This window comes from Olea europaea, unplaced genomic scaffold (assembly GCF_002742605.1).
Source record: "Olea europaea var. sylvestris unplaced genomic scaffold, O_europaea_v1 scaffold830, whole genome shotgun sequence".
Taxonomy (NCBI): Eukaryota; Viridiplantae; Streptophyta; class Magnoliopsida; order Lamiales; family Oleaceae; genus Olea; species Olea europaea.
The window spans coordinates 162,464-186,784 of record NW_019266741.1 but is presented as its reverse complement, the minus strand read 5'-3'; the positions used below and the strand labels follow the sequence as shown (position 1 = coordinate 186,784).

At 34.6% G+C, this 24,321-nt stretch overlaps 2 protein-coding genes and 1 pseudogene across 2 annotated transcripts; 1 reads left to right on the top strand and 2 right to left on the bottom strand.

Annotated features, from left to right (window-relative positions):
• The window catches only part of LOC111391801, a 32,266-nt pseudogene extending 16,574 nt beyond the window's left edge, over window positions 1-15,692 (bottom strand).
• A 354-nt stretch (window positions 15,693-16,046) lies between these two features.
• LOC111391775 (secreted acidic protein 2-like) lies at window positions 16,047-16,677 on the top strand. Its single transcript, XM_023017032.1, has 2 exons — window positions 16,047-16,130; window positions 16,240-16,677. The coding sequence occupies exon 2, from the start codon at window positions 16,271-16,273 to the stop codon at window positions 16,502-16,504; it is 234 nt and encodes a 77-aa protein (XP_022872800.1). The 5' UTR covers window positions 16,047-16,130; window positions 16,240-16,270; the 3' UTR covers window positions 16,505-16,677.
• Window positions 16,678-16,935: 258 nt separating this feature from the next.
• On the bottom strand, window positions 16,936-23,161 carry LOC111391797 (pyrophosphate-energized vacuolar membrane proton pump-like). Its single transcript, XM_023017063.1, has 8 exons — window positions 22,793-23,161; window positions 19,628-20,202; window positions 19,168-19,547; window positions 18,845-18,931; window positions 18,391-18,721; window positions 17,748-18,158; window positions 17,578-17,637; window positions 16,936-17,480 (listed from the first exon to the last, which is right to left on the bottom strand). The coding sequence occupies exons 1-8, from the start codon at window positions 23,046-23,048 to the stop codon at window positions 17,277-17,279; spliced, it is 2,304 nt and encodes a 767-aa protein (XP_022872831.1). The 5' UTR covers window positions 23,049-23,161; the 3' UTR covers window positions 16,936-17,276.
• Between the last annotated feature and the right edge of the window lie 1,160 nt (window positions 23,162-24,321).

Genomic DNA, 24,321 nt, shown 5'->3' with positions numbered 1-24,321 from the left:
TTGAGCTTTACGGGACCTCAACATGACCCACACTATTGAGCTTTACGGGACCTTAATATGACCCACACGATGACTTACAACAAGGAGCACCAATCCTTACACAAAGTTGAGCTTTTCGGGATCTCAACGCGACCCATACTTTATCAAAGTGATTTTACAGTCAAATCCTCTCTTGATAAATAATACAAAACAAATTAAATACTAAGAGAGGCTAACACTTTAGTGAATAATAACAAATGATAGCTCAAGTGTTAGATGAAAAACTATGATGAAAATGACAACTAAAAAATTAAGTTCAACCAATCAAAGTATTTCTATTAGAAGATGAAGAAGAATTAAATGCTATGTAAATTCAATAATCTTCTCAAAAATATCTCTATTTTAATGAATGATTATAATATATTAAGTACTAAGAGAGAAATGAGAAACTTTGATGAATATGATAATTTTACAAATTTGATTCAATCAATCAAAGTTTTCAATATGAAGAAGTTGAAAATTTTATATATATAAGTGTAAAGAACTTCTTCAAGAATAATTCTCTCTTTGAAAATTGATATAAATAAGTTGAACACAAAGAGATAAGAAAAAACTTTGATGAGGAAATGATTCAAGAAATTTGATTCAACAATCAAAGTATTTCAATATGAAGAAGTAGAAATATTTATGCAATGAAAGTGTGAATACCTTCTTCAAGAATATACCACTCTTTTAAGAATGATGTAGATAAGTTAAACACAAAGAGAGATGTAAAATTTTGATGAGAATGATGATTAATGAGTTTGAATCAATCAAAGTTTTTGATATAAAGAAACAAATGAAATGAATACAAATGAAAGCTCAAAGAATTCTTAAAGCAAAAATATCTCACTTTGATTCACTTGGAAATCTTGTGAAGAATGAAAAGAGTGAGGATATTTATAGAGTTCAAAAATAAGAAAAAATCTGTATTTGCGGAAGAGTAGTCCGGTTGACCACCTCTCGTCCGGAAGATCAATATAGCCATTTGTATGTGCAGCAAAAATCAGAAGTCAGAACGGTCAAATTATGGACCGTTGGAGGGTGTCCGATCGACCGCCTCCTACAGCCGGTCGACAGGTCCGGTTGACCGCCCCGGTAGCGCAGCATTTTTATGTTTTGGCCCCATTTGTTCCGATATGAAAGTTTTAAAGTGCATAGACCTTTGAAAAATATTTTTAACTATTTTCTCATGATAAAAAATGTTTTTTTAAAGTCCAAATATCACTTTTAAAAGTCATTTTTATATTTAATCAAAACGTTGCATTGGAATGACTTTTAGTGCACAAAAATTGTTTTTGATGTATAGAAGGATTTTAAGCTTAACCATTCACTGCCATCTATCAAAGTGTTAGTACCTTTACATTTGGCCTAAGAAATCAAGTCTTTGATCTTCCTTCGAAGTTTGACTCTTAAATTCTTGAATGTGTGACTTCAATCTTGACCTTTTTCTTTGATGCCGTCTTTTGTGCTCTTCATCTTTCTTTATCTCGAATGATTTGACTTGAATACTTAATACTTAATTGATTTTAACATTGAACTATCATTACTCAAAATAAATTGTTAGAAACAATATTAATCTTGTTTGTTATGATCAAAACATTGTGGATGAAGTCAACCATAGGTCAATAATTTCTCCCTTTTTTATCATGACAAATAAAATGATTTGCAAGGTAAAAACGAACAATCTATATCATGTTGATAAATGAATATACATTATAAATTTTTCACATAGTTCATATTCCCCCTAATTTTTACAAATCAATAACCGTATATTTAAAGCATACATTTACTCTTTTTCCTTTTGTTCATATACTCTAGGCATATTATATTTTCAATTCAAAGTATGCATAATCATCTCACTACATTTCCCCCTTTTGGCATAAGCAAAAAGATATGACATTTAAGATCAAAACATGACCATAGAGAATATTTAGATATCACGTTATTCCCCCTATCTTTTGTAAGAGATGTAATGCTTTTCAAATTCTATCTCAAAAAGTTAGCAAATAGGAAGAGTATATCATTTAAGCTCAAAACTTTTACTCAACCATAGAAAAAAGTAATATATTCCTCCTCAATTAATCACAAGGTGCCAAATATATGCAAGTTTAAACAAGAGGATGATCATCACTTTATAGTAAAAATATTAATCAAAGTATGAGTGATGAAATGACGAAAATATAATAATTTGGATAAGATTTATATACATTCCAACTAATCGTGCATGTAGAATCAATCATATGAGAACATATAGTATAAAATCAATTTAGGAACATGCTTCAAATTTATTGATAATTCTCAATTTTTCTTAATATTTAAGATAAAACATTTGCAACTAAACAATTTTAAGTAAACAGTTTCCTAGTCATTTCTTGCGATTTGTGATTCTTCCTTTCTACAGCACCATCTTGTCAAGGTGTTCAAGGAGCCAAGAAGTAATGTTCATGGCCATCAATTTTGCAAAAATTACCAAAATCAATATTATCAAAATTCTTCACCATGATCACTTCAAACATATAGTAGTACATCTCTTTTCATTTTGAACCTTTTTATAAAGATGTTTAAATGATTCAAAGTTTCATGCTTCAGGTTCAAAATAATAGTCAAGAAATCTAGAATAGTCTTCAATAAAGTGTAATGCCTACCATTTGAGTTTGTGATTCTAGATTGTCCAAAATAATTCATGTGAAGAAATTGAACATGTTTTGTAGTCGAAGATTATTGCTTAAGTTAGAAGAAACTCTCACTTGCTTAACATGCCACAAATTTTCTTTTACTCAAATGTTAAATATGACATATCTTTAACAAAAACAATTTTTGGAAATATTTGAAAGTTGGTCCATGACCCAATCTTATGCCACAGTCAAGTATCTTTTAAATTTAATAAACATTTTTCTTCACTTTCAAATGACATAAACATCCTTATTTTGACTTCCTATAAACATCATCTTTTGATGTAGCATCCTCAATAAGCATTCAGAAGAATCAAGTTTTGATATGATAAAATTTATCACAAAATTGACTAAAAATTAAAATGATTATGTTTAATGTCATCTACTAAGGGGACATTTTTCAATAAAAGTAGATAGGTAAAGACAAATAATTTCAATTTTGCTATTATAGAGACATAAAGAAACACTTTTGTCAATGCATAAACATATAGCCACATATTTCAAATGAAACAAAAAAATTTCTAACCTCTTTGAACGTGTAGAGATCTATCAAGAACTAGAGGTTTAGTAAAACTATTGGTCAATTGATTTTCCACAAGCTAGTAAATTTAGGTGGGTGCATTCAGATGCCAAAAACCTAGTGTCCTAGTGACACGAAGTATCTAAAAATCCATTATCAGTACACATGTGCTATGCTGTATGATTAATTGAAATATAGCACATAAGCACATACTTAACATAATATCGGGTTATCTAGTAGTTAAAAAGAAAGGATTCGATCATACCTCGATATTTTATTATTTTTACAAATATACTTTGATCATCCAATTTGATTGATGACTTCTTTGGAGTGTTTATTGACTCCAATTCTTTTATTTTGAACTCCATTATTTCTTTTAGAGAATATAGCTTGTTTCCCGATCATGTCTCAAACATCTACTAATTCAAGATGGTTTGCTCTTTATTTTTTTTTATACCTACAAAATAATTTAGCTTTTGCTCTTTGGAACCCGTACAACTTTGGGTCCTTGATTGTTAGTGTTTGTAGACTTTGGAATCCACTTGTATTTGCTCTCAAAGTGAAACCTCTTTTTGATTAAACAATTAGAAGATACATGTCCATTTTTGTTGCAAAAATTACATGTCATGTTTGAAATAGGGAAAGCAGAAACTTTAACAAAGAAGTTTTCAAATGACTTTTGTTTTAAATAGTTTGTATCCAGTTCCTCCTTTATCAAAAATACATTTTTGTTCACCAAGCATTAAATCAAAATTTTTCTTGCTTTAAGTAAATTTGTGAACAATTTGAGTCAAATCTAAAATCTTTTCTTTTAAAGAGAAATTCTCCTTAATTAAAGAATCAAAATTTTTATTTTTCAAAATAATTTTGAGTTTCCAAAAGTTTCCTTACTTCTTTTTCTAAGAATTTTTCTTTTTGGGAATAGAGTATTTGAGAGTAAGTTTTTCAAATTCCTCAAGAAGTTCATCATATGAGGTAGATAATTCATCATATAAAGAATTGTCATTTATGTTTACCTCATTTTCAAAGGCCATGAAGCACATGTTTGCAATTTCCTCTTGACTTCCATCTTCTTCATGGTCATCATCATCACTCTCATCCCATATTGATTGAAATGCTTTCTTTTTGATGAATTTATTCTTCTCTTCACCCTTGTCTTCTTTCTTTTTGAATTGACGATTGTTGCGGAAACTTTTCCAATTCTTAATAAGAAGAACTAGATCATCAAGTTCTTCATCATTCAAATTTTCACTTGAAGTGCCTTCATCAACTATTGATTCTAAAGCAATTTGGCATCTTTCTTCTTCTTCTTCGCTTTTCATTGTTTTCTCCTTCGTCTCGATGCGATTTAGCTCATATGTCATCAATGTCCCATAGAGCTCTTCCAACGGATAAGTTTTGATATCTTTGGTATTCTCTATCAACAATCTCAATGGGCCCCATTCTTCCGAGAATGACCTAGTTACTTTACTCATAAGTTCACCGTTAGTGAATTTTCGAACAAAGCCTTTGAGACCATTAATAATATCGGTAAAACGAATAATCATGTCAACAATCGGTTCATTTTCTTTCATAAAGAAATTTTCAAACTCTTTATCTAAGAAATTTATCTTAGTTTCTTTCACTTTGCTAGTTCCAACATGAGTAACTTCTAAAGTATGCCAAATATCATAGGCGGAATCATATGTACTAATACGATTAAATTCATTCCTATGTAAAGTACAATAAAGTATTTTTTTGCTATAGCATTTAAAGATAATTTTCTTTTATCTACATCATCATATTCCTCTCTAGGTTTTGGAATGATTTGGTCCGGTTTACCAACCACTTTAATAATCTTCTTAGACATATAGGGACCAAATTCAATAACTTTCCAAACATTATAATATATTGATTGAACAAATATAGTTATTCTAGTTTTTCAATAGTTATAATCAATACCATCAAATAAAGGAGGACGATTTGTAGAATGCCTCTCAAGATTTCGAAAAATATGGTTAGCCATTTGCTCAAGATTGTTAAATCTTTAATTTAAAAAAATGAGCACCTTGCTATGATATCAATTGAAAGTCCAGGAATGACTAACCTAGAGGGGGTGAATTGGTTTTTTAAAACTTTTTCAAAAATTGATTCTAGGTATAAACCAATATGATAGTAAATATGTCAATTAAACAAATAGGCACGAATAAGAAAGCAAGCAAAGACTAAATTGATAAATTCAAATATTAAAAGCGATAATTTAAAGGGAGAGAGAATGCAAACGATATAATTGTGGAGGTTCCATCCAAAGCAATGATCTACGTCCTTCGTTACCAAGCTCTCCAGCACGAGCAAGACCTTTTCACTATGTTGATTGACTTATGGTACAATCCAACCCTTTACAATGCTTTCAGTGACTTACAAACAAGGAGCACAGATCCTTTACAAAGTTGAGCTTTAGGGGATCTCAACATGACCCACACTATTGAGCTTTACGGGACCTTAATATGAACCACACTGTGACTTACAACAAGGAGCACCAATCCTTACACAAAGTTGAGCTTTTCGGAATCTCAACGCGACCCACACTTTATCAAAGTGATGTTACAATCAAATCCTCTCTTGATAAATAATACAAAACAAATTAAATACTAGAAGAGGCTAACACTTTAATGAATAATAACAAATGATAGCTCAAGTGTTAGATGAAAAACTATGATGAAACTGACAACTGAAAAATTAAGTTCAACCAATCAAAGTATTTCCATGAGAAGATGAAGAAGAATTAAATGCAATGTAAATTCAAATAATCTTCTCAAAAAAATCTCTATTTTAATGAATGATTATAATATATTAAGTACTAAGAGAGAAATGAGAAACTTTGATGAATATGATAATTTTACAAATTTGATTCAATTAATCAAAGTTTTCAATATGAAGAAGTTGAAAAATTTATACAATATAAGTGCAAAGAACTTACTCAAGAATATATCTCTCTTTGAAGATTGATATAAATAAGTTGAACACAAAGAGATATGAAATAACTTTGATGAGTAAATGATTCAAGAAATTTGATTCAACAATCAAAGTATTTCAATATGAAGAAGTAGAAAGATTTATGCAATGTAAGTGTGAATACCTTTTTCAAGAATATACCACTCTTTTAAGAATGATATAAATAAGTTAAACACAAAGAGAGATGGAAAACTTTGATGAGAATGATGATTACTGAGTTTGAATCAATCAAAGTTTTTGATATAAAGAAACAAATGAAATGAATGCAAATGAAAGCTCAAAGAATTCTTAAAGCAAAAATATCTCACTTTGATTCACTTGGAAATCTTGTGAAGAATGGAAAGAGTGAGGATATTTATAGAGTTCAAAAATGAGAAAAAATATATATTTGCGGAAGAGTAGTCCGATCGACCACCTCTCGTTCGGAAGATCAATATAGCCGTTTGTACAACAAAAATCAGAAGTCAGAATGGTCAAATTCTGGACCGTTGGAGGGTGTCTGATTGACCGCCTCCTATAGCTGGTCGACCGGTCCGGTTGACCGTCTCTCTGGGCGGTTGACCATCCCGACAACGCGGCGTTTTTACGTTTTGGCCCCATTTGTTCCGATATGAAAGTTTTAAAGTGCATGGACCTTAGAAAAATATTTTTAATTATTTTTTCATGATAAAAATGTTTTTTTTAAGTCCAAATATCATTTTTAAAAGTCATTTTTATATTTGATCAAAACGTTGCATTGGAATGACTTTTAGTGCACAAAAATTGTTTTTGATGCATAGAAGGATTTTGAGCTTAACCATTCATTGCCATGTATCAAAGTGTTAGTACCTTTACATTTTGCTTAAGAAATCAAGTCTTTGATCTTCCTTCAAAGTTTGACTCTTAAATTCTTGAATGTGTGACTTCAATCTTGCCCTTTTTCTTTGATGCCGTCTCTTGTGTTCTTCATCTTTCTTCATCTCGAATGATTTGACTTGAGTACTTAGTGCTTGATTGATTTTAACATTAAACTATCATTACTCAAAATAAATTGTTAGAAATAATATTAATCTTGTTTGTTATGATCAAAACATTGTTGATGAAGTCAACCATAGGTCAACACTATCCACAAGATTGTCTATCCTGGGGAGCGGGTAGTTGTCTTTAGGGCATGCCTTATTGAGATCTGTAAAGTCGATGCAAACCCTCCATTTACCACTGGCCTTCTTCACAAGAACAACATTAGTGAGCCAATTGGGGTATTGGACTTCCCTTATGAACCCCGCTCTCACCAGTTTGCCGACCTCTTCCCGAATGACCACACATCTTTCTGGCGCAAACTGCCTCTTCCTTTGTTTAACAGGTTTGGCCCCTGGACTTATGTCGAGTCTATGGACTGCAACTTTTGGGTCTATCCCTGGCATATCATCCACCTTCCATTCTAAAACATCGATGTTACGGGACGGACAATTGATGACTTCCTCCAGGAGGCTAGCCTTGAGATCCCGACCAATAGTCACCGTTTTTCCATGCTCGAGCTCTACCACTTCCAACTTCTCAACCGGGGCAAGTCTACCTCTTGGCTCGAGCTCGAGGTCTGAAAGTTGCATGACGTCTGTACTCATTCTTCGGATGCTAGTAACATAGCACTGTCTGGCTGCTGATTGGTCTCCTCGAACTACTCCGATGCCATAACCTGTTGGAAATTTCATGGCCAGGTGGAAAGTTGATACAATGGCTTGGATCTTGTTCAGTAGGGGTCTTCCTAGGATGATGTTGTAAGCCATAGGAGTGTTAACCACTTGGAAGGGTGTGATCTCCGTCACATGTGCATTGTCAGAACCCAATGTAAGCGGAAGCTCGACGATGCCTTCCGGGATAATGACTTCACCACCAAATCCCTGGAAAGGAGTTTTTACTGCTTTCAACTGTTTGGGAAAGATCCCCATTTTAGTGAAAGCCTCCTATCATAGTATGTTTGCTGCACTTCCATTATCAACCAGAATCATCTTTACTTCAAAGTTAGCCACAATTGCAGAGACGACCAAGGCATCATCATGAGGATATGATATTCCTTCCAAGTCTCTTGCCCCAAAAGTAATATCTTTGAGTTTATCATGGGATTCCTTTGAGGTATGAGCATGTTGGCGAGCATATTACTTTCGCCCACTACTTGTGTCTCCTCCAGATGTTATGCCTCCAATGATAATATTAATGGTCCCGACAGTGGGTTGAGCACTGCTTCCAACCCCAGGCTCTTTCCTATTGTCACGGTCATGCCTCGGGTGTTTATCATGACCAATATAATTCCTTAAGAGCCCTTTTTTAATGAGGGAATCACTTTCCCGCCGCAAGGCTTGACAATCCTCCGTGGTATGCCCATGATCTCGATAAAATTCACAATATTTGCTCCTATCTCTTGTGTCATGGGGCGACTTCATTCTTGAAGGCCACCTCAACTCTTTCATATCTTTGATCTCCATTAAGATATTTTCCTTGGAGATGTTCAACCAAGTGAGAGGCCCTGGTGGCCCTTCATTCTTACGTTTTTTACAATGATGCTCTTGTCGGAAAATAGGATCATGTTGATTCTTGCTCTCGGCCTTTTCATGGAAAAGACCAGATCTCCTTGGATTCAGCGTTTTCTCCATATTAATATATTTTTCAGCCCATGTAAAGAGCTCAATCACTGTCTGCGGCGGGGTTTTTGATAGGGATATCTTGAAGGCTTCACATTTTATGGTATAAGTGAGGACGGAGACAACCGCTGTGATGTGCAGGTTGGGTATTTGAAGCCTTTCTTTATTAAACTTCGTCATAAATCCTTGTAGGGTTTCATTTGGTCCCTAGCAAAGTTGTATGAGAGAGGCCACAGTCTTTCTGATACGCTTGCTACTTGCAAAGAAGGCTGAGAACTTATCAGTCAAATCTAAAAATGAGGCTATGGAGTTGGGCTCTATGTTGAGAACCAATCTCTAGCAACATTAGTCAGCGTTTGCGGGAAGACTTTGCACATAACTTGATCCGGCGCAACTTGCAAATTCATGACATTAGTATATGCATTGAGGTGATTGATTGGATCGGTCGTCCCATCATACTCTTTAATGCGAGGATATTTGAATCTGTCGGGCAGGGAATATGACAATATCTTCGGCATAAATGGAGTGTTAGGGGCAAAACCCGTTGGCCCCCGAGCATTCCGTTGCAGGCCAGCTGTAATTCTTTCTTGAATGACCCAAGAAATCTCTTCGGAATCCATAGCAATCGATCTCGAGCCCGAGGCCATGTTACTAATGCCCGAGGTCCCTACTCCGCCAGTTACGGGGTTTGGTGCTTGAGCTCGAGCATCAGCTATAAAACCACCATGCTCTACTTGCACCGGTGACGGATGCGAATTTTTTTGATATAACAGATGCGTTAGCGTGGCCACCTATTGATGGAGCTCTTCGAAGGCTTCAGTTGTGACAATCGACGGCTGGGGTACGGGCATTCCTGACGATTCTTTTCCAGGAGCCGATTGATCTTCAACAGGATGAGGGATAGGAGCGAACGAGCTTGCGGGAGGAAGACCTAATCATGTGTTAACCATGACTTTTGGTAGCGTTTCCCACAGACGGTGTCAATGATGCTACCAAAAATCGTATATGTTGATTTTCCGAGCTTAGGAGTTTGAATGAGCACGATTTCGGTCTCCCGATACCTGAAACAAAGGTAACGAGGTATGTTCTTGTCATCCCTCCGATGCTTAATTCAGAAAGAAAATTATATGCGTGAGACTATGAACTGGAGAATAATGAAAACGTACGTGAATAATGGCCCAAGGTTCTATATTTATAGAGGTATAAGGTGCTTTCCTGGTAGGATTCAACTAGTTAGATAGTCTTATCCGATAAGAGTCCTATAAGAAAGCAGTGTCAGAATTCCACTATGATTTGAAGACCAATTACCATCTCCAGGAGATCTGTCTTGGGTTTAGGAGATGTGGGTTCTTTCATCTTGTGAACGGAAGAGTCGTCGAGATGTTCAAAGGGGTATGCTCGAGGTATATTCCCGAGGATATCCGTGTGTTTGGGGATTCTTAATTAGATAAATGTGATTAGGAATAAGGGTCAATCCCAAGGACTCATTAGTATCCTGAGCATATGTGAAACACAAATCATGATATGGGTCCACAAAAAGGGCTCGGGGTATGTGGAAAATGTCTGTATCAGGTAGTATAATTATTAATCATCTTTTACTTTCTCGAGGGGTGTTAAAGCGCAATGCTCTAGTCTTAAGAATAAAATTTTAGTATATCGAAAAAATGACAGATGACTTGTTATAGACAACACTAAATTAAGAGAAAGAAGCCAAATTTTTTGTTAATGGTATTGTACAGAAAGGTCGAACAATGTACCAAATATGCGCTAGAAAGAAAAAAATGCCATAGAATAATGAGTTTTGTTAGGTTTCTATTGTACTGGTAATTCTTTAGACAAAATAATTAATACAAAAGAGTTGTAACAGTCAAGGAGTCTTTAAGATTTGGTAGTATAGTCATTGAAAGAGTACAAAATGTCCAAGAAGATCACACATATCATTGGAATGCAATTCGAAGTCTAAAAGATATCAAAGAGCCGCACAAGTTATGTTTCTAATTCTCAGTCATAAATTGCAATACATTTTTCATAGAAAATATTGGAATTTGGACAAGGTTGCTCTATAATAATTGTAGCCATTTGAGTTAGCTCTTCAATGAATTTTGAATCACCTTAATCAGATAACGAGAGAGAAGTTATGATGAAGATATTGACGATTACTCAGCTGTCGCTAGCTCCTCTCTCGAGCGACAGGTCGACGACCAAAATTTTATTTTGCTTCAAACACTTCGTTTTTCAATCCCTTTTCATCTCAAACACCTTTTCTTATATATATCTTACCCTATGAATGTCCAAAAATGTGGTTGTTCTTCATATCATCCTTTGAAGAATCCAAGACATTATTCATCGATTCAACACCTTGATTCTTGAGATCCTCACACATTTGGAAACAAGTATCAAACCCTTGAATCCAAAGAACCTGACTTCTTTAACACTATAACGAAGGTACTCTCTCAATTGGGCATTGAGAGAGGTGAACTGCAATTATAGGAAAAGCACAAGAATTGAGAATTCGTGAAATTCCACTTGGAAGAGACAATTGGAAGAAGATCGGGAAGTTGGAGAGACAACAGATCTAGGAAGTTACAGGGAGTAAATCGAGAAGTCTAGTGTAGTGGCTAAACAATATCTAACTGTAGAAATCAAGAAGCTGTGAGGCACAGTTGATCTTGGTGATTACAGAAATTACAACAGTTGGAACCAATGGAATTTGTTAAGCTGGAATCGCACTTTAATCCACATTGTTTATATTGGAGGTAACTGGCTTGGTCTCAGAATTTTTTCCACATTGGGTTTCTCCATCATTAAAGATTTTGTGTTCTTTACTTTCCATCAATTTATTATAATGCGGTAATTCAACATAGGGATAATTGGACTTGTGTGCTTAACCATCTAGAAACCAATTAAAAGTGACTTGTTACTTTAATTAGAATAATTCCGCATGTAAGGTAGAACTAATTGATAATCTAGAACATAAACTTTGTAATCAAGATCTTCATGCGAAATCACAAGTGGTGTGTAGCGTTCTAAATCGAACTTTCAAGTTTGAAAGGGAAACAGATAACATATGAAAAATATATTCGTACACATACCAGAGATTGATTCCAAACTTTTATCCGTGAGGTGGTCGTTCTGGGATAGCTTTAGAAGTGTCAAGGATGCAAGATCTTTGATATTCTTGACGCCAGTATCAGTTAATCCTCCACCATAAATTTCAAGGGACTGCAGGCTCTTGAAAAGCTGAAAAATGGACAAAACAAAAGGATAGATAAGGACGTGTTTGATCTGCGGTCTTGATATTAAGGGCATGTTTGGTATGCATTACTGGATAGGACAAGATGGTATAGTGACTAAATATGCCATGACGTTCAAACAGATCAATTGGAACTATAGATGGTGTAAATGATGGATTCAACAACGCATAACTATTGAAAATAATCAACTTGAATTGAGTAACAAAGATGGTTTCCCAGCATACATCGCAGATAATTCGTGCCAGAATCTGTAATGTCAGCTTCAAAGAGATCCAAATGAGTTAATCCAGTTAAACCTGCAGAATAAGAGAATCTGGAAGTTGTGAACAGATTATAGACGATTATAACTTTAGGCGCGTCCTTGTTGAACATTGCCAATCTTGATTGAAATGTTCAGATAATAGCACTAGAGCTAACCCATGAGAACAACAGAGCATATCAAAAATACAACTAACAAAAGAAGAGGAAATACGAATTCAAATATGCAGCTAAGGGGCATAGTTGTCTTCATATGCATTATCAGGTCTGAAAGAAAATAAAATTAAGCCCACAATTAGCTACATTGATGGAAAAACAGATCGGGAAAGATCATCTTTGGGTCAAAGAAAAGAGTGGCACGTGAAAGGAAGAAAAAATCAAGATATTTCGCTAACTGTAACTAAAAAATAGAGAATACTGATGCCACGGATGCTGACGAATTTTTATTGACTCTTTCAGCTCTAAGGAAATTATTAGAGTAATGCTATTTGTACATCATTGTTTATTCAATTAATTATTGTTACAAAGTATTATCTTATATCAAATTAGTTATAGCATTGATCGATCCCTGACCATATTCTGTATTTAGCTGCTAAAAGAATCCAGTTACATTGTGATCCAACCTACACACAGAAAATACTTGACAGAACATATAAATAGTTGACAATCTCCATATCTGACGCTTTCTCCCTAATATGTATATATAACGAATATGACCCGCGCCCCTTCGTTCCTTCTTAAACCTCTGACGCAACCAAGAAAATTTTTGAGGGAAGGAACAACTAAACTAAGTGAGCTATAGACATATCAGAGAATCATGAAGCACCTAAGTTGCAAGCAAAAACTTTCCAAGAAAGAGTAACATTTGATTCTTAGAAACTAGCAAACAACATGAGTATCTTATTAGGACTAATACCAAGTTTTGAGGCTAAAATATCAATTAACAATTATACAGATTTTTCGCCAATCAAATGCACCACGCAGAAGTCTGAAAGATGCTAACTTGTAAGAGCTGCAAGGCCAGCATCCGTAATTTGATGGTCATCCAAGTCGAGGGATTTCAGAGACGATAACCCAGACAACTTTCTCAAACCACCATCAGTGACAACGGTGAAGGAAAGATTCAAACTCTCCAAATTAAACAGACCTACAAACAAATGGACAGGACAGATCAAACTGAATCCAAATAAGACAGTAGTTGCAAAAGGGTTTCTTGGGGCATGGCACAGGGCTGACCTTGAGGTGGGGTTTTGGCCCTGGTAACATATCATGTGGCATGTCCTATAATTTCTTTGTTATCTAAAACAATTAAAACTTCTATGTTCATTTCCACGTCATAAAAACACTGCATATTATTCCATTTGGGAAACACGACCCCTCTCGTACCTTTAGTTGTAAGTATAAACTCAAGCAATGGAAGCAAATAATTTTGCAACATAAGAAATGTAAAAGTATCAGAATACATGAATAATGCTGATGAACATGAACTCTAAATTGTTATTGAAGGGAACAAGAAACAGATCATGACATAAAAGCTAGCATTCAATAGTAATATCTTCTATACTGTCAGATGTCTAACCAGAGAGATGGCGCAATCCACTGCTTCCTACTTCAGTATCAGACAATTCCAAGCATTTGAGACGATGAGGGCCTGAATCTCAGACACCGTAAGAAAAGCAAATGTCAGCATTCATCAACATACAGCAGCGGGTCCTTTGTTTTCTTTGCAAAAATACAGAGTTGAGTAGAATAAAAACTATGTCATAGAATAACCTGCAAGATTAACCATGCCTTCATCGCTGATTCTGCAAGAATCCATGTTTAAGCTCTCCAAATTTGTTAAATCTGAAGCTATAAAAATTTTAATAAGGTCAACTTTGTTAAGAGAAGTGATCCAAGATCTATTTAAGTTGGTCAAATTTCGGTATTTAATCGATGTGTGATTTATTCCTTGACATGCCCCGCAAGATGGTGGCTCTTTTTTGGCAGACCATCGTGAAATCCGTGTGCTCATTTTTTAGACTTAATCGGGTCGAATAACTCGTTGGAGCTTACTGGACTCTGATACTATGTTAAAATTTGGGGTTCATCTCAACCTTATTAAGAGGAGTGGCCCAAGATCTATTTAAGTTGGTCAATATTTCGGTATTTAACCGATGTGGGATTTATTCCCTTAACATTATCACTAATTACTGAAATATTTTATTCTTGATATAAAGGATAATACTCTGGGTATTACAGTAAACCAAGTGCCCTAATAAGAGAATTCTACCAAGACAACCTTTAGATGAATTTAAAGCAGAAAATTACTCTGGGTTTTTTTCCTTCATTTCTTGAGTTTTGGGTCTCTTTTACTTTTTTTTTGTAACGGAAGGCTTTGCTTCTAATTCTTGTTTGTAATATTGCTTTTTTACTTTAGCTTTTATTTTTTTGTCCGTTTAGAATGCTGTTTTTTTTATTGGTGTGAGATTTCCAAGCAAAGTAGAATCTATATTTTAATTTATATTTTTTATATGAATATCATCTTGCCCAGGATCATAGATTAGAAAAGCTATGCTCCATTAAAATGAAATTACTGTTTGGTTTAGTTAATTCTTTTTCCTTGTATAGCCTAGTGAATTTTGGTAGCGAGGCTTTGTATGTATAAATTTCAAATTCTGATATGCCAAATGGTTTGAGATATAGATGAAGATTGAATTGTGTCTATAGATTCAATCTTTTTTGACTTATTTAAAATAGATTCCATCTTATTTAGGGTCTGTTTGGTAATGATTATGAGAATTGATTTTTTGACAGTTAGCGAGAAAAGTGGTTCCACCTGTGAGTGAGGAAGTCAAAAATGACGACTGAAATAGTGAAATAATGGTAAACAAAAATTGATTTTTTGGAGTGAAACATTGCTACCAAACAGGGCTTTAAGATACGAAGGATTAAAGAGCACGGATTGAACACGTGATATGGACTTGCATAGAGAACTTCAACAATTGCATTCAATTCTTCATAGATGCTCTGTGTGTGTGTGTGTATCAATAATTTACATGTTATTTATCAAAATTTTGTTTATCACATCATTGATAATATGTCTGTATATAAACTTACATACAATCTATAAATTTTTGTATAAGATGATCTTATATTTCCACACTCTTTTACGAAAGTTCAATTGTGTATTAATTTTTTATGTTGGGACCTAAACATGCACATGTCAATTTTATAGTGTCAAGGAGTACCAAGTTTTCATATTCCGCAAGTACTAGAAATTTTCTTGGATGAAAACGTCTGATATATGCTTGTTGGAAAAATATTTGACATGTTAAGTGAACTGTCTGAAAAGTAAACCGTCTGATATATCCATGTTCACCATGAACATTTTGCCCTCTTGGAACCACTCGCCTTGTTAGTATGATGGTCCTTTTTTGAAATCTTTCATAAAAATTAATTAGCTTATTAGGAAAACTAGAAGGGAGTTTTCTTCACCAAAATTTACAGATTTTACTTGAGCAATAATTCAGGCATGCAAATGATAGAGGCAGAAGTATAGAGTGATGTTCAGATTCTGCCGTTTTTTGTTTGGCATCTTGCTCAGACTGAAACTAGTCAAAAGTGACGTCCTATTGGGCTTTATGGTAGTGGTACTTTGTCATTGCAATCTTTATATCCCCACACTAAGATTAAAATGAATACTTCTTGTGTACATATTGGTCTGGGATAGTTTATCGATGTATTTTAAGAAGCTTTCCTTTTTTTCCTCGTGATATTTATGTGTTTCCACTTCCATCAGAGACGAGAAGAGGTGTGTGGATTTTTCTTTTTGAGCTTAATTTTATTTTACATTATTTGTCAGAGAAAAAAAAATGAAAGGAAAAACAACTTATCATTGAACTGTCTGATTCCATCTGCAGATTCCTCTTTGGAAACGTCAAGAAAGATGTAATGTCAGTGGAAAGCCAGAATTTGGGTGAATATGTTGATGATGAGATTATGCTGAATGACGATGACGATGTTGATGGCAATGATATTGATGAGGATGATTGTTCTGGAGAAGGGAGTGATATGCATTCTCATGGTTATGCGGATTCTGATGATGAGATTCAGGCTAATGGAGATGGAGGCAGCGATGACGACGACGATAGTGACAAAGAGGAGGATCAACCACCACCAAAATAGAAAGAGTGAAACATTTTTCTAACTTTATTTTTCAGTAGCTCAGTTGCAGAACTACAATTTAATGGGGTTTTACGTGTAGCCTGTGGATTTGTTTTGGTATTTATCATAAAAACAAACATGTCAGATTATTTGGTTTATGTGTAACCTTGGGGATCTTTAGTTATATATCTTAATCTGTGTCCATCATATGTTGTCATGGATCAATGTTATTTAAATGTTCTCAATTTCGAGGATTTCTCATCATCTCATTATTTGAGAATCGTACCGAACCGAACCCGTCGGTTCTCGATTCAAATATCCATTTGGATATTTAACTTAGGAAGAACAACTCGATCCGATTCAACTTGGGTCCAGCTCGATCAATTTGGTTCAAGAGTTTTACTCAACCCTTCATTATATCCACAAACTGGAAAACATAGTAGCAAGTCGAGTGATAAACAATTTCACACTACTTACGATGAAAAAAGGACGACATACAACAAAACAGTGCTAAAATTGACAACATTCTTTCTGAACCCCGCCAAAATTTAAATTCTGATGTTCTTCAAACAAAAATTAATAGGGTTATAGAAAATAAAAGAAACTAATCGTCCTGAAAGTTTGATCTTAGCTCTCCCATGACAAGAACGCCCATTCACACCATTGCACTTATCCTTACAATTATCATCATCATCGGCAGCAGCAATAAAATCTCGGTTACAGGCTAAAAGCTTAAAACATGGAAACAAGTGGTGAGATGACGTTCTCTCTTAATTTTCCTGGCATTCGTCGCTCAGATCTTAAAAAGCAGACCACCATGAGTGGCAAAGAAGGGAGCAAACACAAGAGACTCGACTGCCATGAGCTTGATAAGAATGTTGAGTGATGGACCTGAAGTGTCCTTGAGAGGATCGCCAATGGTGTCACCAATAACAGCTGCTTTGTGAGGTTCAGATCCCTTCGGCCCAAGAGTCCTTGCATGCTCGGAAGCACCAGCCTAATAAAATAAGAAACATATATAGAAGTAAACTACACCGCTCCACTATCGTTGCATGAGAAAAGAACGAACGTTCATCTTTAAACCATATTATTACCTCAATATACTTCTTGGCATTGTCCCATGCACCACCAGTGTTCGATGCAGATATTGCTATCTGTAAGAATACCGGAACAGGAAAGAAAAGAGAGAGATCTCGATAAAAAGACATAAAAAATGAAAATTATTTTCAAAACATCCATCGTGAACGGAAATAAAAATTTATACCTGTACACCAGAAACAAGAGAACCAGCAAGAACACCAGAGAGGGTCTCGACTCCAAAGAAGATTCCAACAACGAGAGGTGTAAGCATGACAAGGGCACCAGGGGGAATCATCTCCTTGATCGAGGCATCAGTTGAGATCTTCACACAGTTGGCATAATCGGGCTTGGTGTGACCCTCCATCAGACCAGGAATAGTGTTGAACTGCCTACGAACTTCCTCAACCATTTTCAGAGCTGCACTACCTACACTCTTCATTGTCATGGCAGAGAACCAGTAAGGAAGCATTGCCCCAACAATCAACCCAATAAAGACCTTAGGGGTCAAAACATCAACAGTAGAAATTTCTGCCCGACTCACAAAGGCACCAAATAGTGCCAATGACACAAGTGCAGCAGATCCAATGGCAAATCCCTAGAAAAAAACAAGGAGTACAACTCGAGTTAAATAGCCAGCATGTGCACATTAAAACAACCATGAAGAAACAAATACAAAAGCTTCGACAGAAGTTAACAAGCAATATACAATTGTAATGTAATAGAGAAATGATGCCAACTAAGGGTATAAGTTCACATTGCACCTTTGAATATCTGATTACAACCACGGAATTTGAGGACAAGAATAAAGAGAGAAAACATGCAAATACCTTTCCAATAGCAGCAGTGGTATTCCCAGCAGCATCAAGTGCATCAGTTCTCTCACGAATTCGGTGGCTCATTCCAGCCATCTCAGCAATTCCTCCGGCGTTGTCACTAATGGGACCATAAGCATCAATAGCCAACCCAGTGGCAATTGTGCTAAGCATTCCAAGGGCAGCCACTGCAATACCGTACATGGCAGCGAAGGTGAAACTAACAAAAATACTGATAGCAATGGCAAAAATAGGAATGATGACTGATTTGTATCCCAGTGCAAGGCCAAATATGACATTGGTAGCAGCACCAGTTCTACAGGAATCGGCAACATCTTGCACAGGTCTGGAGGGCAAAAATGAATAGGATAAAAGAAATCAGATTCTAGCAAGAATACTGATGCCAAAAAAAGAATGAAGGGATTAAGTGACACTGTTGCATGAAGACAAAAAAAATAGTAATATTCACCTGTAAGCATTGCTGGTATAATACTCTGTCACGAATCCAATAATAAGTCCAGCCCAAAGCCCGACGCACACACACAAGAATAGCTGCCTGTAAAGCCACAATGTGCAAAGTACCCAAAAAATAAGTAACATGGGTTTCACATTAATGGTGCATTTATTTAATGAAATGAATGCATATGCAATGGAGGAACAAAGCTTAAGTAACACAAAGCCACATTAAGTAAACAGGGAACGGGTACTGAAAAATTTATACAAATGCAGGTAAAATATTAATGATGCTTTATCGAAGATAATGAAAGCATGAGCAAAAAATCAAAAGCTTACCAGTTCTTCACAACCTTTTGAGTACCGAAATTGAAAATCGTGAAGGATGATGGCAGGCAAGTCCAGGTAACAATTGCGATTCCCACAGTCATAAGAACAGTGGAGATAATAAGCTGATTTTTCAATGCTGGCTCAATTTCCTTCACAGCCTTGATTTCAAAAAAGTCAGTAGCAAAAAGGGTGGTAATTAAGCAAACAAGGATTCCCACGGAACTAATAAGCAGTGGGTAACACATTGCAGTGAAGTCATGAGTCAATCCGAAAGAGGAGATGGAAGCCACCACAAGAGCAGCACATGATGATTCTGCATATGAACCGAATAGATCAGACCCCATTCCAGCAATATCCCCAACATTATCACCAACGTTGTCAGCAATCACCTGCAGCAGACAAAAATTAAATCCATTACAACAAATTCCTGGGCCAAAGAACATGACTTCAGGAAAGCATTGTATCTTACAGCTGGATTCCTGGGGTCATCTTCTGGAATGTTCCTTTCAACCTTCCCAACAAGATCAGCACCAACATCAGCAGCCTTGGTGTAAATACCTCCTCCTACTCTCCCAAAAAGAGCCATGGAAGATCCACCGAGACCATAGCCAGTTATTGCCTCGAAAAGGCCTTCCCAGTCGTCACCATAGTACAGCTTGAAGAGATTGATGGTAATGTATAGCACCAAAAGGCCATTTGCAGCAAGGAGAAAACCCATGACTGCACCAGACCTGAATGCGACAATAAAAGCTTTCCCAACACCCTTTCTAGCTTCCAATGTAGTTCTTGCATTAGCATATGTAGCAATTTTCATCCCGAGAAAACCAGAAAGGACTGAAGTGATAGCACCAAGCAAAAAGGATAAGGTGCTGAAGATAGCATTTGCAAGAGCTGGCTTGCACAATTTTTCCTTGTCATAGGTGCAAGGCTGGCTTCGTGTGCTGAAACCTTCCACAGAGCCCAGGAACAAAAAGATGAGAATCGCAAAAGCAACCATGAAAATACCAACATATTGATACTCCGTAAATAAGAAAGATGTTGCGCCTGTTACAACCAGAAATTGTAGATCAGTAAAACATAAATATCCATGTAACCTAACCTTATAGTTGGCAAATAGAAACTAAAACCAATAAAAACAATGTGAATATTATGAAGATCTGCACTTGTGACAACTAAAAATCAAAAATTCCTTTTCCACCAAATTTTTAAAACAGCTACATTAGTAAATTAACCTTTTTTTATCACACACAATGTTGTTAAAACCGGTATTGAAACCGGTGGGTCAATAGCAAGTCGATCCAGGTGTGGAGTTGGGCCAATTTGCAATCCAATTGGTCAAAATAAAGTCAAAGCGCTAATTTTATGCGAAACCATAGTCTGGATAAAAAATGTGAGCATGGTTCCATAATTGCGTAGGCAGGGAATCGAACATGGTTCTTAGATCTTTCAAAGAAGACCTCTTTCCATTAAACTATCATTGATTTTGTTTAGAAATATAATTTCTTATACTCATACAAATAAGATTTTAATGTTTGATACGTAACGAATTAGATATTTAACTTATGTTTGGTTTATATTTATGCACACTCAAGCAACTTTTTATCCACAAATTCCAAGGGTCCCACAAATATTACCGACTTATCAATAACTCATTTCTATCAATTTATAATTTACACTGCTTATCAACACTTCCCAAATGTACTTTAAGATAAATTACATTTTTCACAAAGAAGAAATTCAAGAATGCAAATCATAAAAATATCAATTTACAAAATTAGATGTAAATCAAAATATTAGTTTCTCTATGTATCATAATAATTTAACATGTTAATAATTAAAAAAAAATAAAATTAATAACATGCTTTAATAAAATCAAAATATTTAAATTGATGTTTATACTTCCAATTATTTTTATACATCATCTTTCAATTAAAAAAATATTGTTTAAATTTGTGATCATTCAACTCAGTGGAGAAATCGAGCATAATAACTATTATCACATAAAAGCTGCAGAACCAAATTTGTCGAAAACTCATAAGCATGGCTAAGCTTAAAAATAAGTGAAGGTTAATATCTTCGAAACATGCTTGGATTATTTTAAAGTATTTATAAGTAAAAAAAGTTACTTAGAGCATGTTTAGAAACAATTTAAATAATAAATAGATAGAAATCACTCACAAATTCATAGACAGCATTGTGGGTGCTAGAAATATATGGATAAAAGGTTATTTAAACGTTTATACAATATATAAACATGAGCCAAACATCTTACACCCTTTTTTCTAGAAAGTTATTTATTTTCAAAAAAATATTTATTACCTATTAGTAAACATTTTTAGCCAAACATGCCCTTGGAACTGGAATAACTTCAATTCCAAAAAAATTATTTACATATAATTACACCAATTCCCAATTTCCCACTGACAGCAATATTCGATCAAATAATGAACAATGATATAGGTACAAAATTTTTTGACAAAAAATTTTTACAAACAACACATGGTGTGACATCATTGGATAATGAGAAAAAAGAAAAAAAAAAGTCTAATCATGTTTTGCCACGTCAACGTCGGTACAAGTTCTGTGAGAATTTTCCTGTACTCATGGCTTTATTGTTTCACTTATCATTTACTGTCACGTTGGCGCCACTTAGACACGAGCTACAATCCAATGGGACTAAATAGCATTACTCGATAATAAATCACCTCCAGTTCCTTTTCCCCAAATATGGTACAATAAAAAATAACGTGTGCCAGCTCATTTATGTCATTATTAAACTCCAACGCGTTTTCGTCACTCATTCTTGCGGACAAAAGAAAAACCCAAAACCCCCTCCCCTCGCCAACAAAATCCCAACTATTATGGTAAAAGATCAGGAGTAAAATATCTCATTTCTTGCTCTCTTTATTTTGTTTGGATTTAGTTACGGTATAAATTTAAATACGTAAAAGATAACATACGCAAATAATATAAAAAATAAAAGTCAGGATTCTTCGAGAGGGTGGAATAGGAATTTTGCCATTCTATAAATAAATATAAACAAAAAATAAGAGTAAGAACGAGAAGAGGCTCAATTCCCCGACTCGGCGGGAAATTCCAAAACAACTCGAGATAGGGATGGGACATTTTGCAACCAATTGGCGATGGAGAAAATCTCTGGAGCAGTTGCTTCAAAAATGGTTAGATCAAGAGGAGTTTACAAATAAAATAATATCTGTAATAAATAAAAGAGTATTATTTAGAAAAGAAAAGTACAAAATCATATATTATAAAGACACTTCTTAATTATTATTAAAAACTATCCACTCAAACAATTAAATGAAGACACTCACTCATATTGGGAATGAGTAAATTAAAACAGCTCAAACAAAAGAAAACGATAATGATAAAAAAATCACTTATTAATCACAGCTTAATTCAGCTAAATAAGCATTCACTGAGCTTCCTCTTAACAAATTTAAGATTAAAAGAATACACACTAATATTATTTATAAATTATATCTACTTCAAATCTGTTAGAAAAAAAAAAAGAAATAAAAAACACGGGCATTTTAATTTTTATATAGTAAATAGATTTAAAATCAGATCTGAATAAATTGTAGAGAGATCTAGAGAAGTCAGTATAAATTCTAACCCTCGGAGATGGCGTTCTGAATGTCGGCGCACTTAGCGACGACGTTGTGGTCATTGATGCCTTCCTCTTCCTCGATCAAAGAATCGTTGTATCCATTCTTCCCGTTGTTGCTGGTCGGAGACGACGCAGCATGTTCCGTCGAGACCTTCACGCGCGAGACAAGGAACCACTGCACTAGCGAGAACACTATACCAATAACTGCACACACCGGGATCACGATCTCCGTCCCCAGATCTGAGAGTAGCGCCGACCCCATTCTCGCCGGAAAATGTTAAATAAAAATATAAAAAATTAAAAGAAAATGGAAGTGAGTCAAGAATTTGGTGAGAAAGTGAATCACGGCTATATGGAGGGTTTGGGAAGTGTGAGTTGAGCGAAAATTTATAATACTCGTAGGTAAGAATCCCAGGATTAGGTGGAATACTACAGTGTGATAAGACCTACGAAAGGTTAAGTGGACCTGCAATCTTTTACCGTCATTTAGGCTTTATTGCTCAATCATAAAAGTCATCAATTGGTTTGTTTGAGTATGAAGGAAGTTTGTTATATTGTTTGTTATTTTAATTTAAATCTCTAATCGATAATTAAAATATCATATCAAAGAAGAATTATTTTTTAAACAGTTTTAACCACCCCATAATTCGATTATTTTAATAATACCTTACTTTTCTTTTTTGGATATATAATAAATACTACAAAATTATTTTCATTTATGAAATTTGTATTATTAATTCTCAGTTAATTAATATTCACATTAATCTAAATCAATGAATTTTCACTTGATGAATTTTGAATGTCATGAATCTAAAGTTATTATAGATGAATTTATTCATATTCATGTATCTGAAAATTTTTATGGGTGTTAAATTTATGTATTAACAATTAATTTTTATATATCAAATGTAATATAAAAAGATTGCTCATTTATAGTATTTCATCATTACACAAAATTTGAATCATAAAAATTGAGTTTTGAAAGTACAATTTGAGTACCATTTTATTATCTTAAATTGCTATACTAAATTTTATTTTCTTTAATTCATTCAAAATTCATCAAATCATCCAACAAATTGATATCAAATATTACTTATAGATTACTTATAAAGTGTTTTAAAATAACGTGCTATGTACGTTCAACTTTGACTTGTTTAGGTAAAAATATAATAGTGTAGTATGTGTTGTCCAGTGCAAAAGGAACATAATGACTGGACATCATTCTCACTTTCATTCGAATTATTATCAATCGTATGTTAAAGATTTCAAATTTAATGATGATAACTAGAGTTGAACTTGTTACGAGACTTAACTCAACACTTTAAGGTGTGAGAGCATTCCCGAAGGTGAATAGTCATTCAATTGTTCACTATAATTCGTGAATCTCACTGCTTTGTTTCAATATTGAGTGGATCCATTTCAAGTATGACTACGTTCGTCTTAATCAGTAAAATTTAACAAATTAAGACCTTGTTTTAGCCCCATTTTAGAGGTAAGATGCATTTTAGAATCGTATTTTATTGGATAATGTGTGG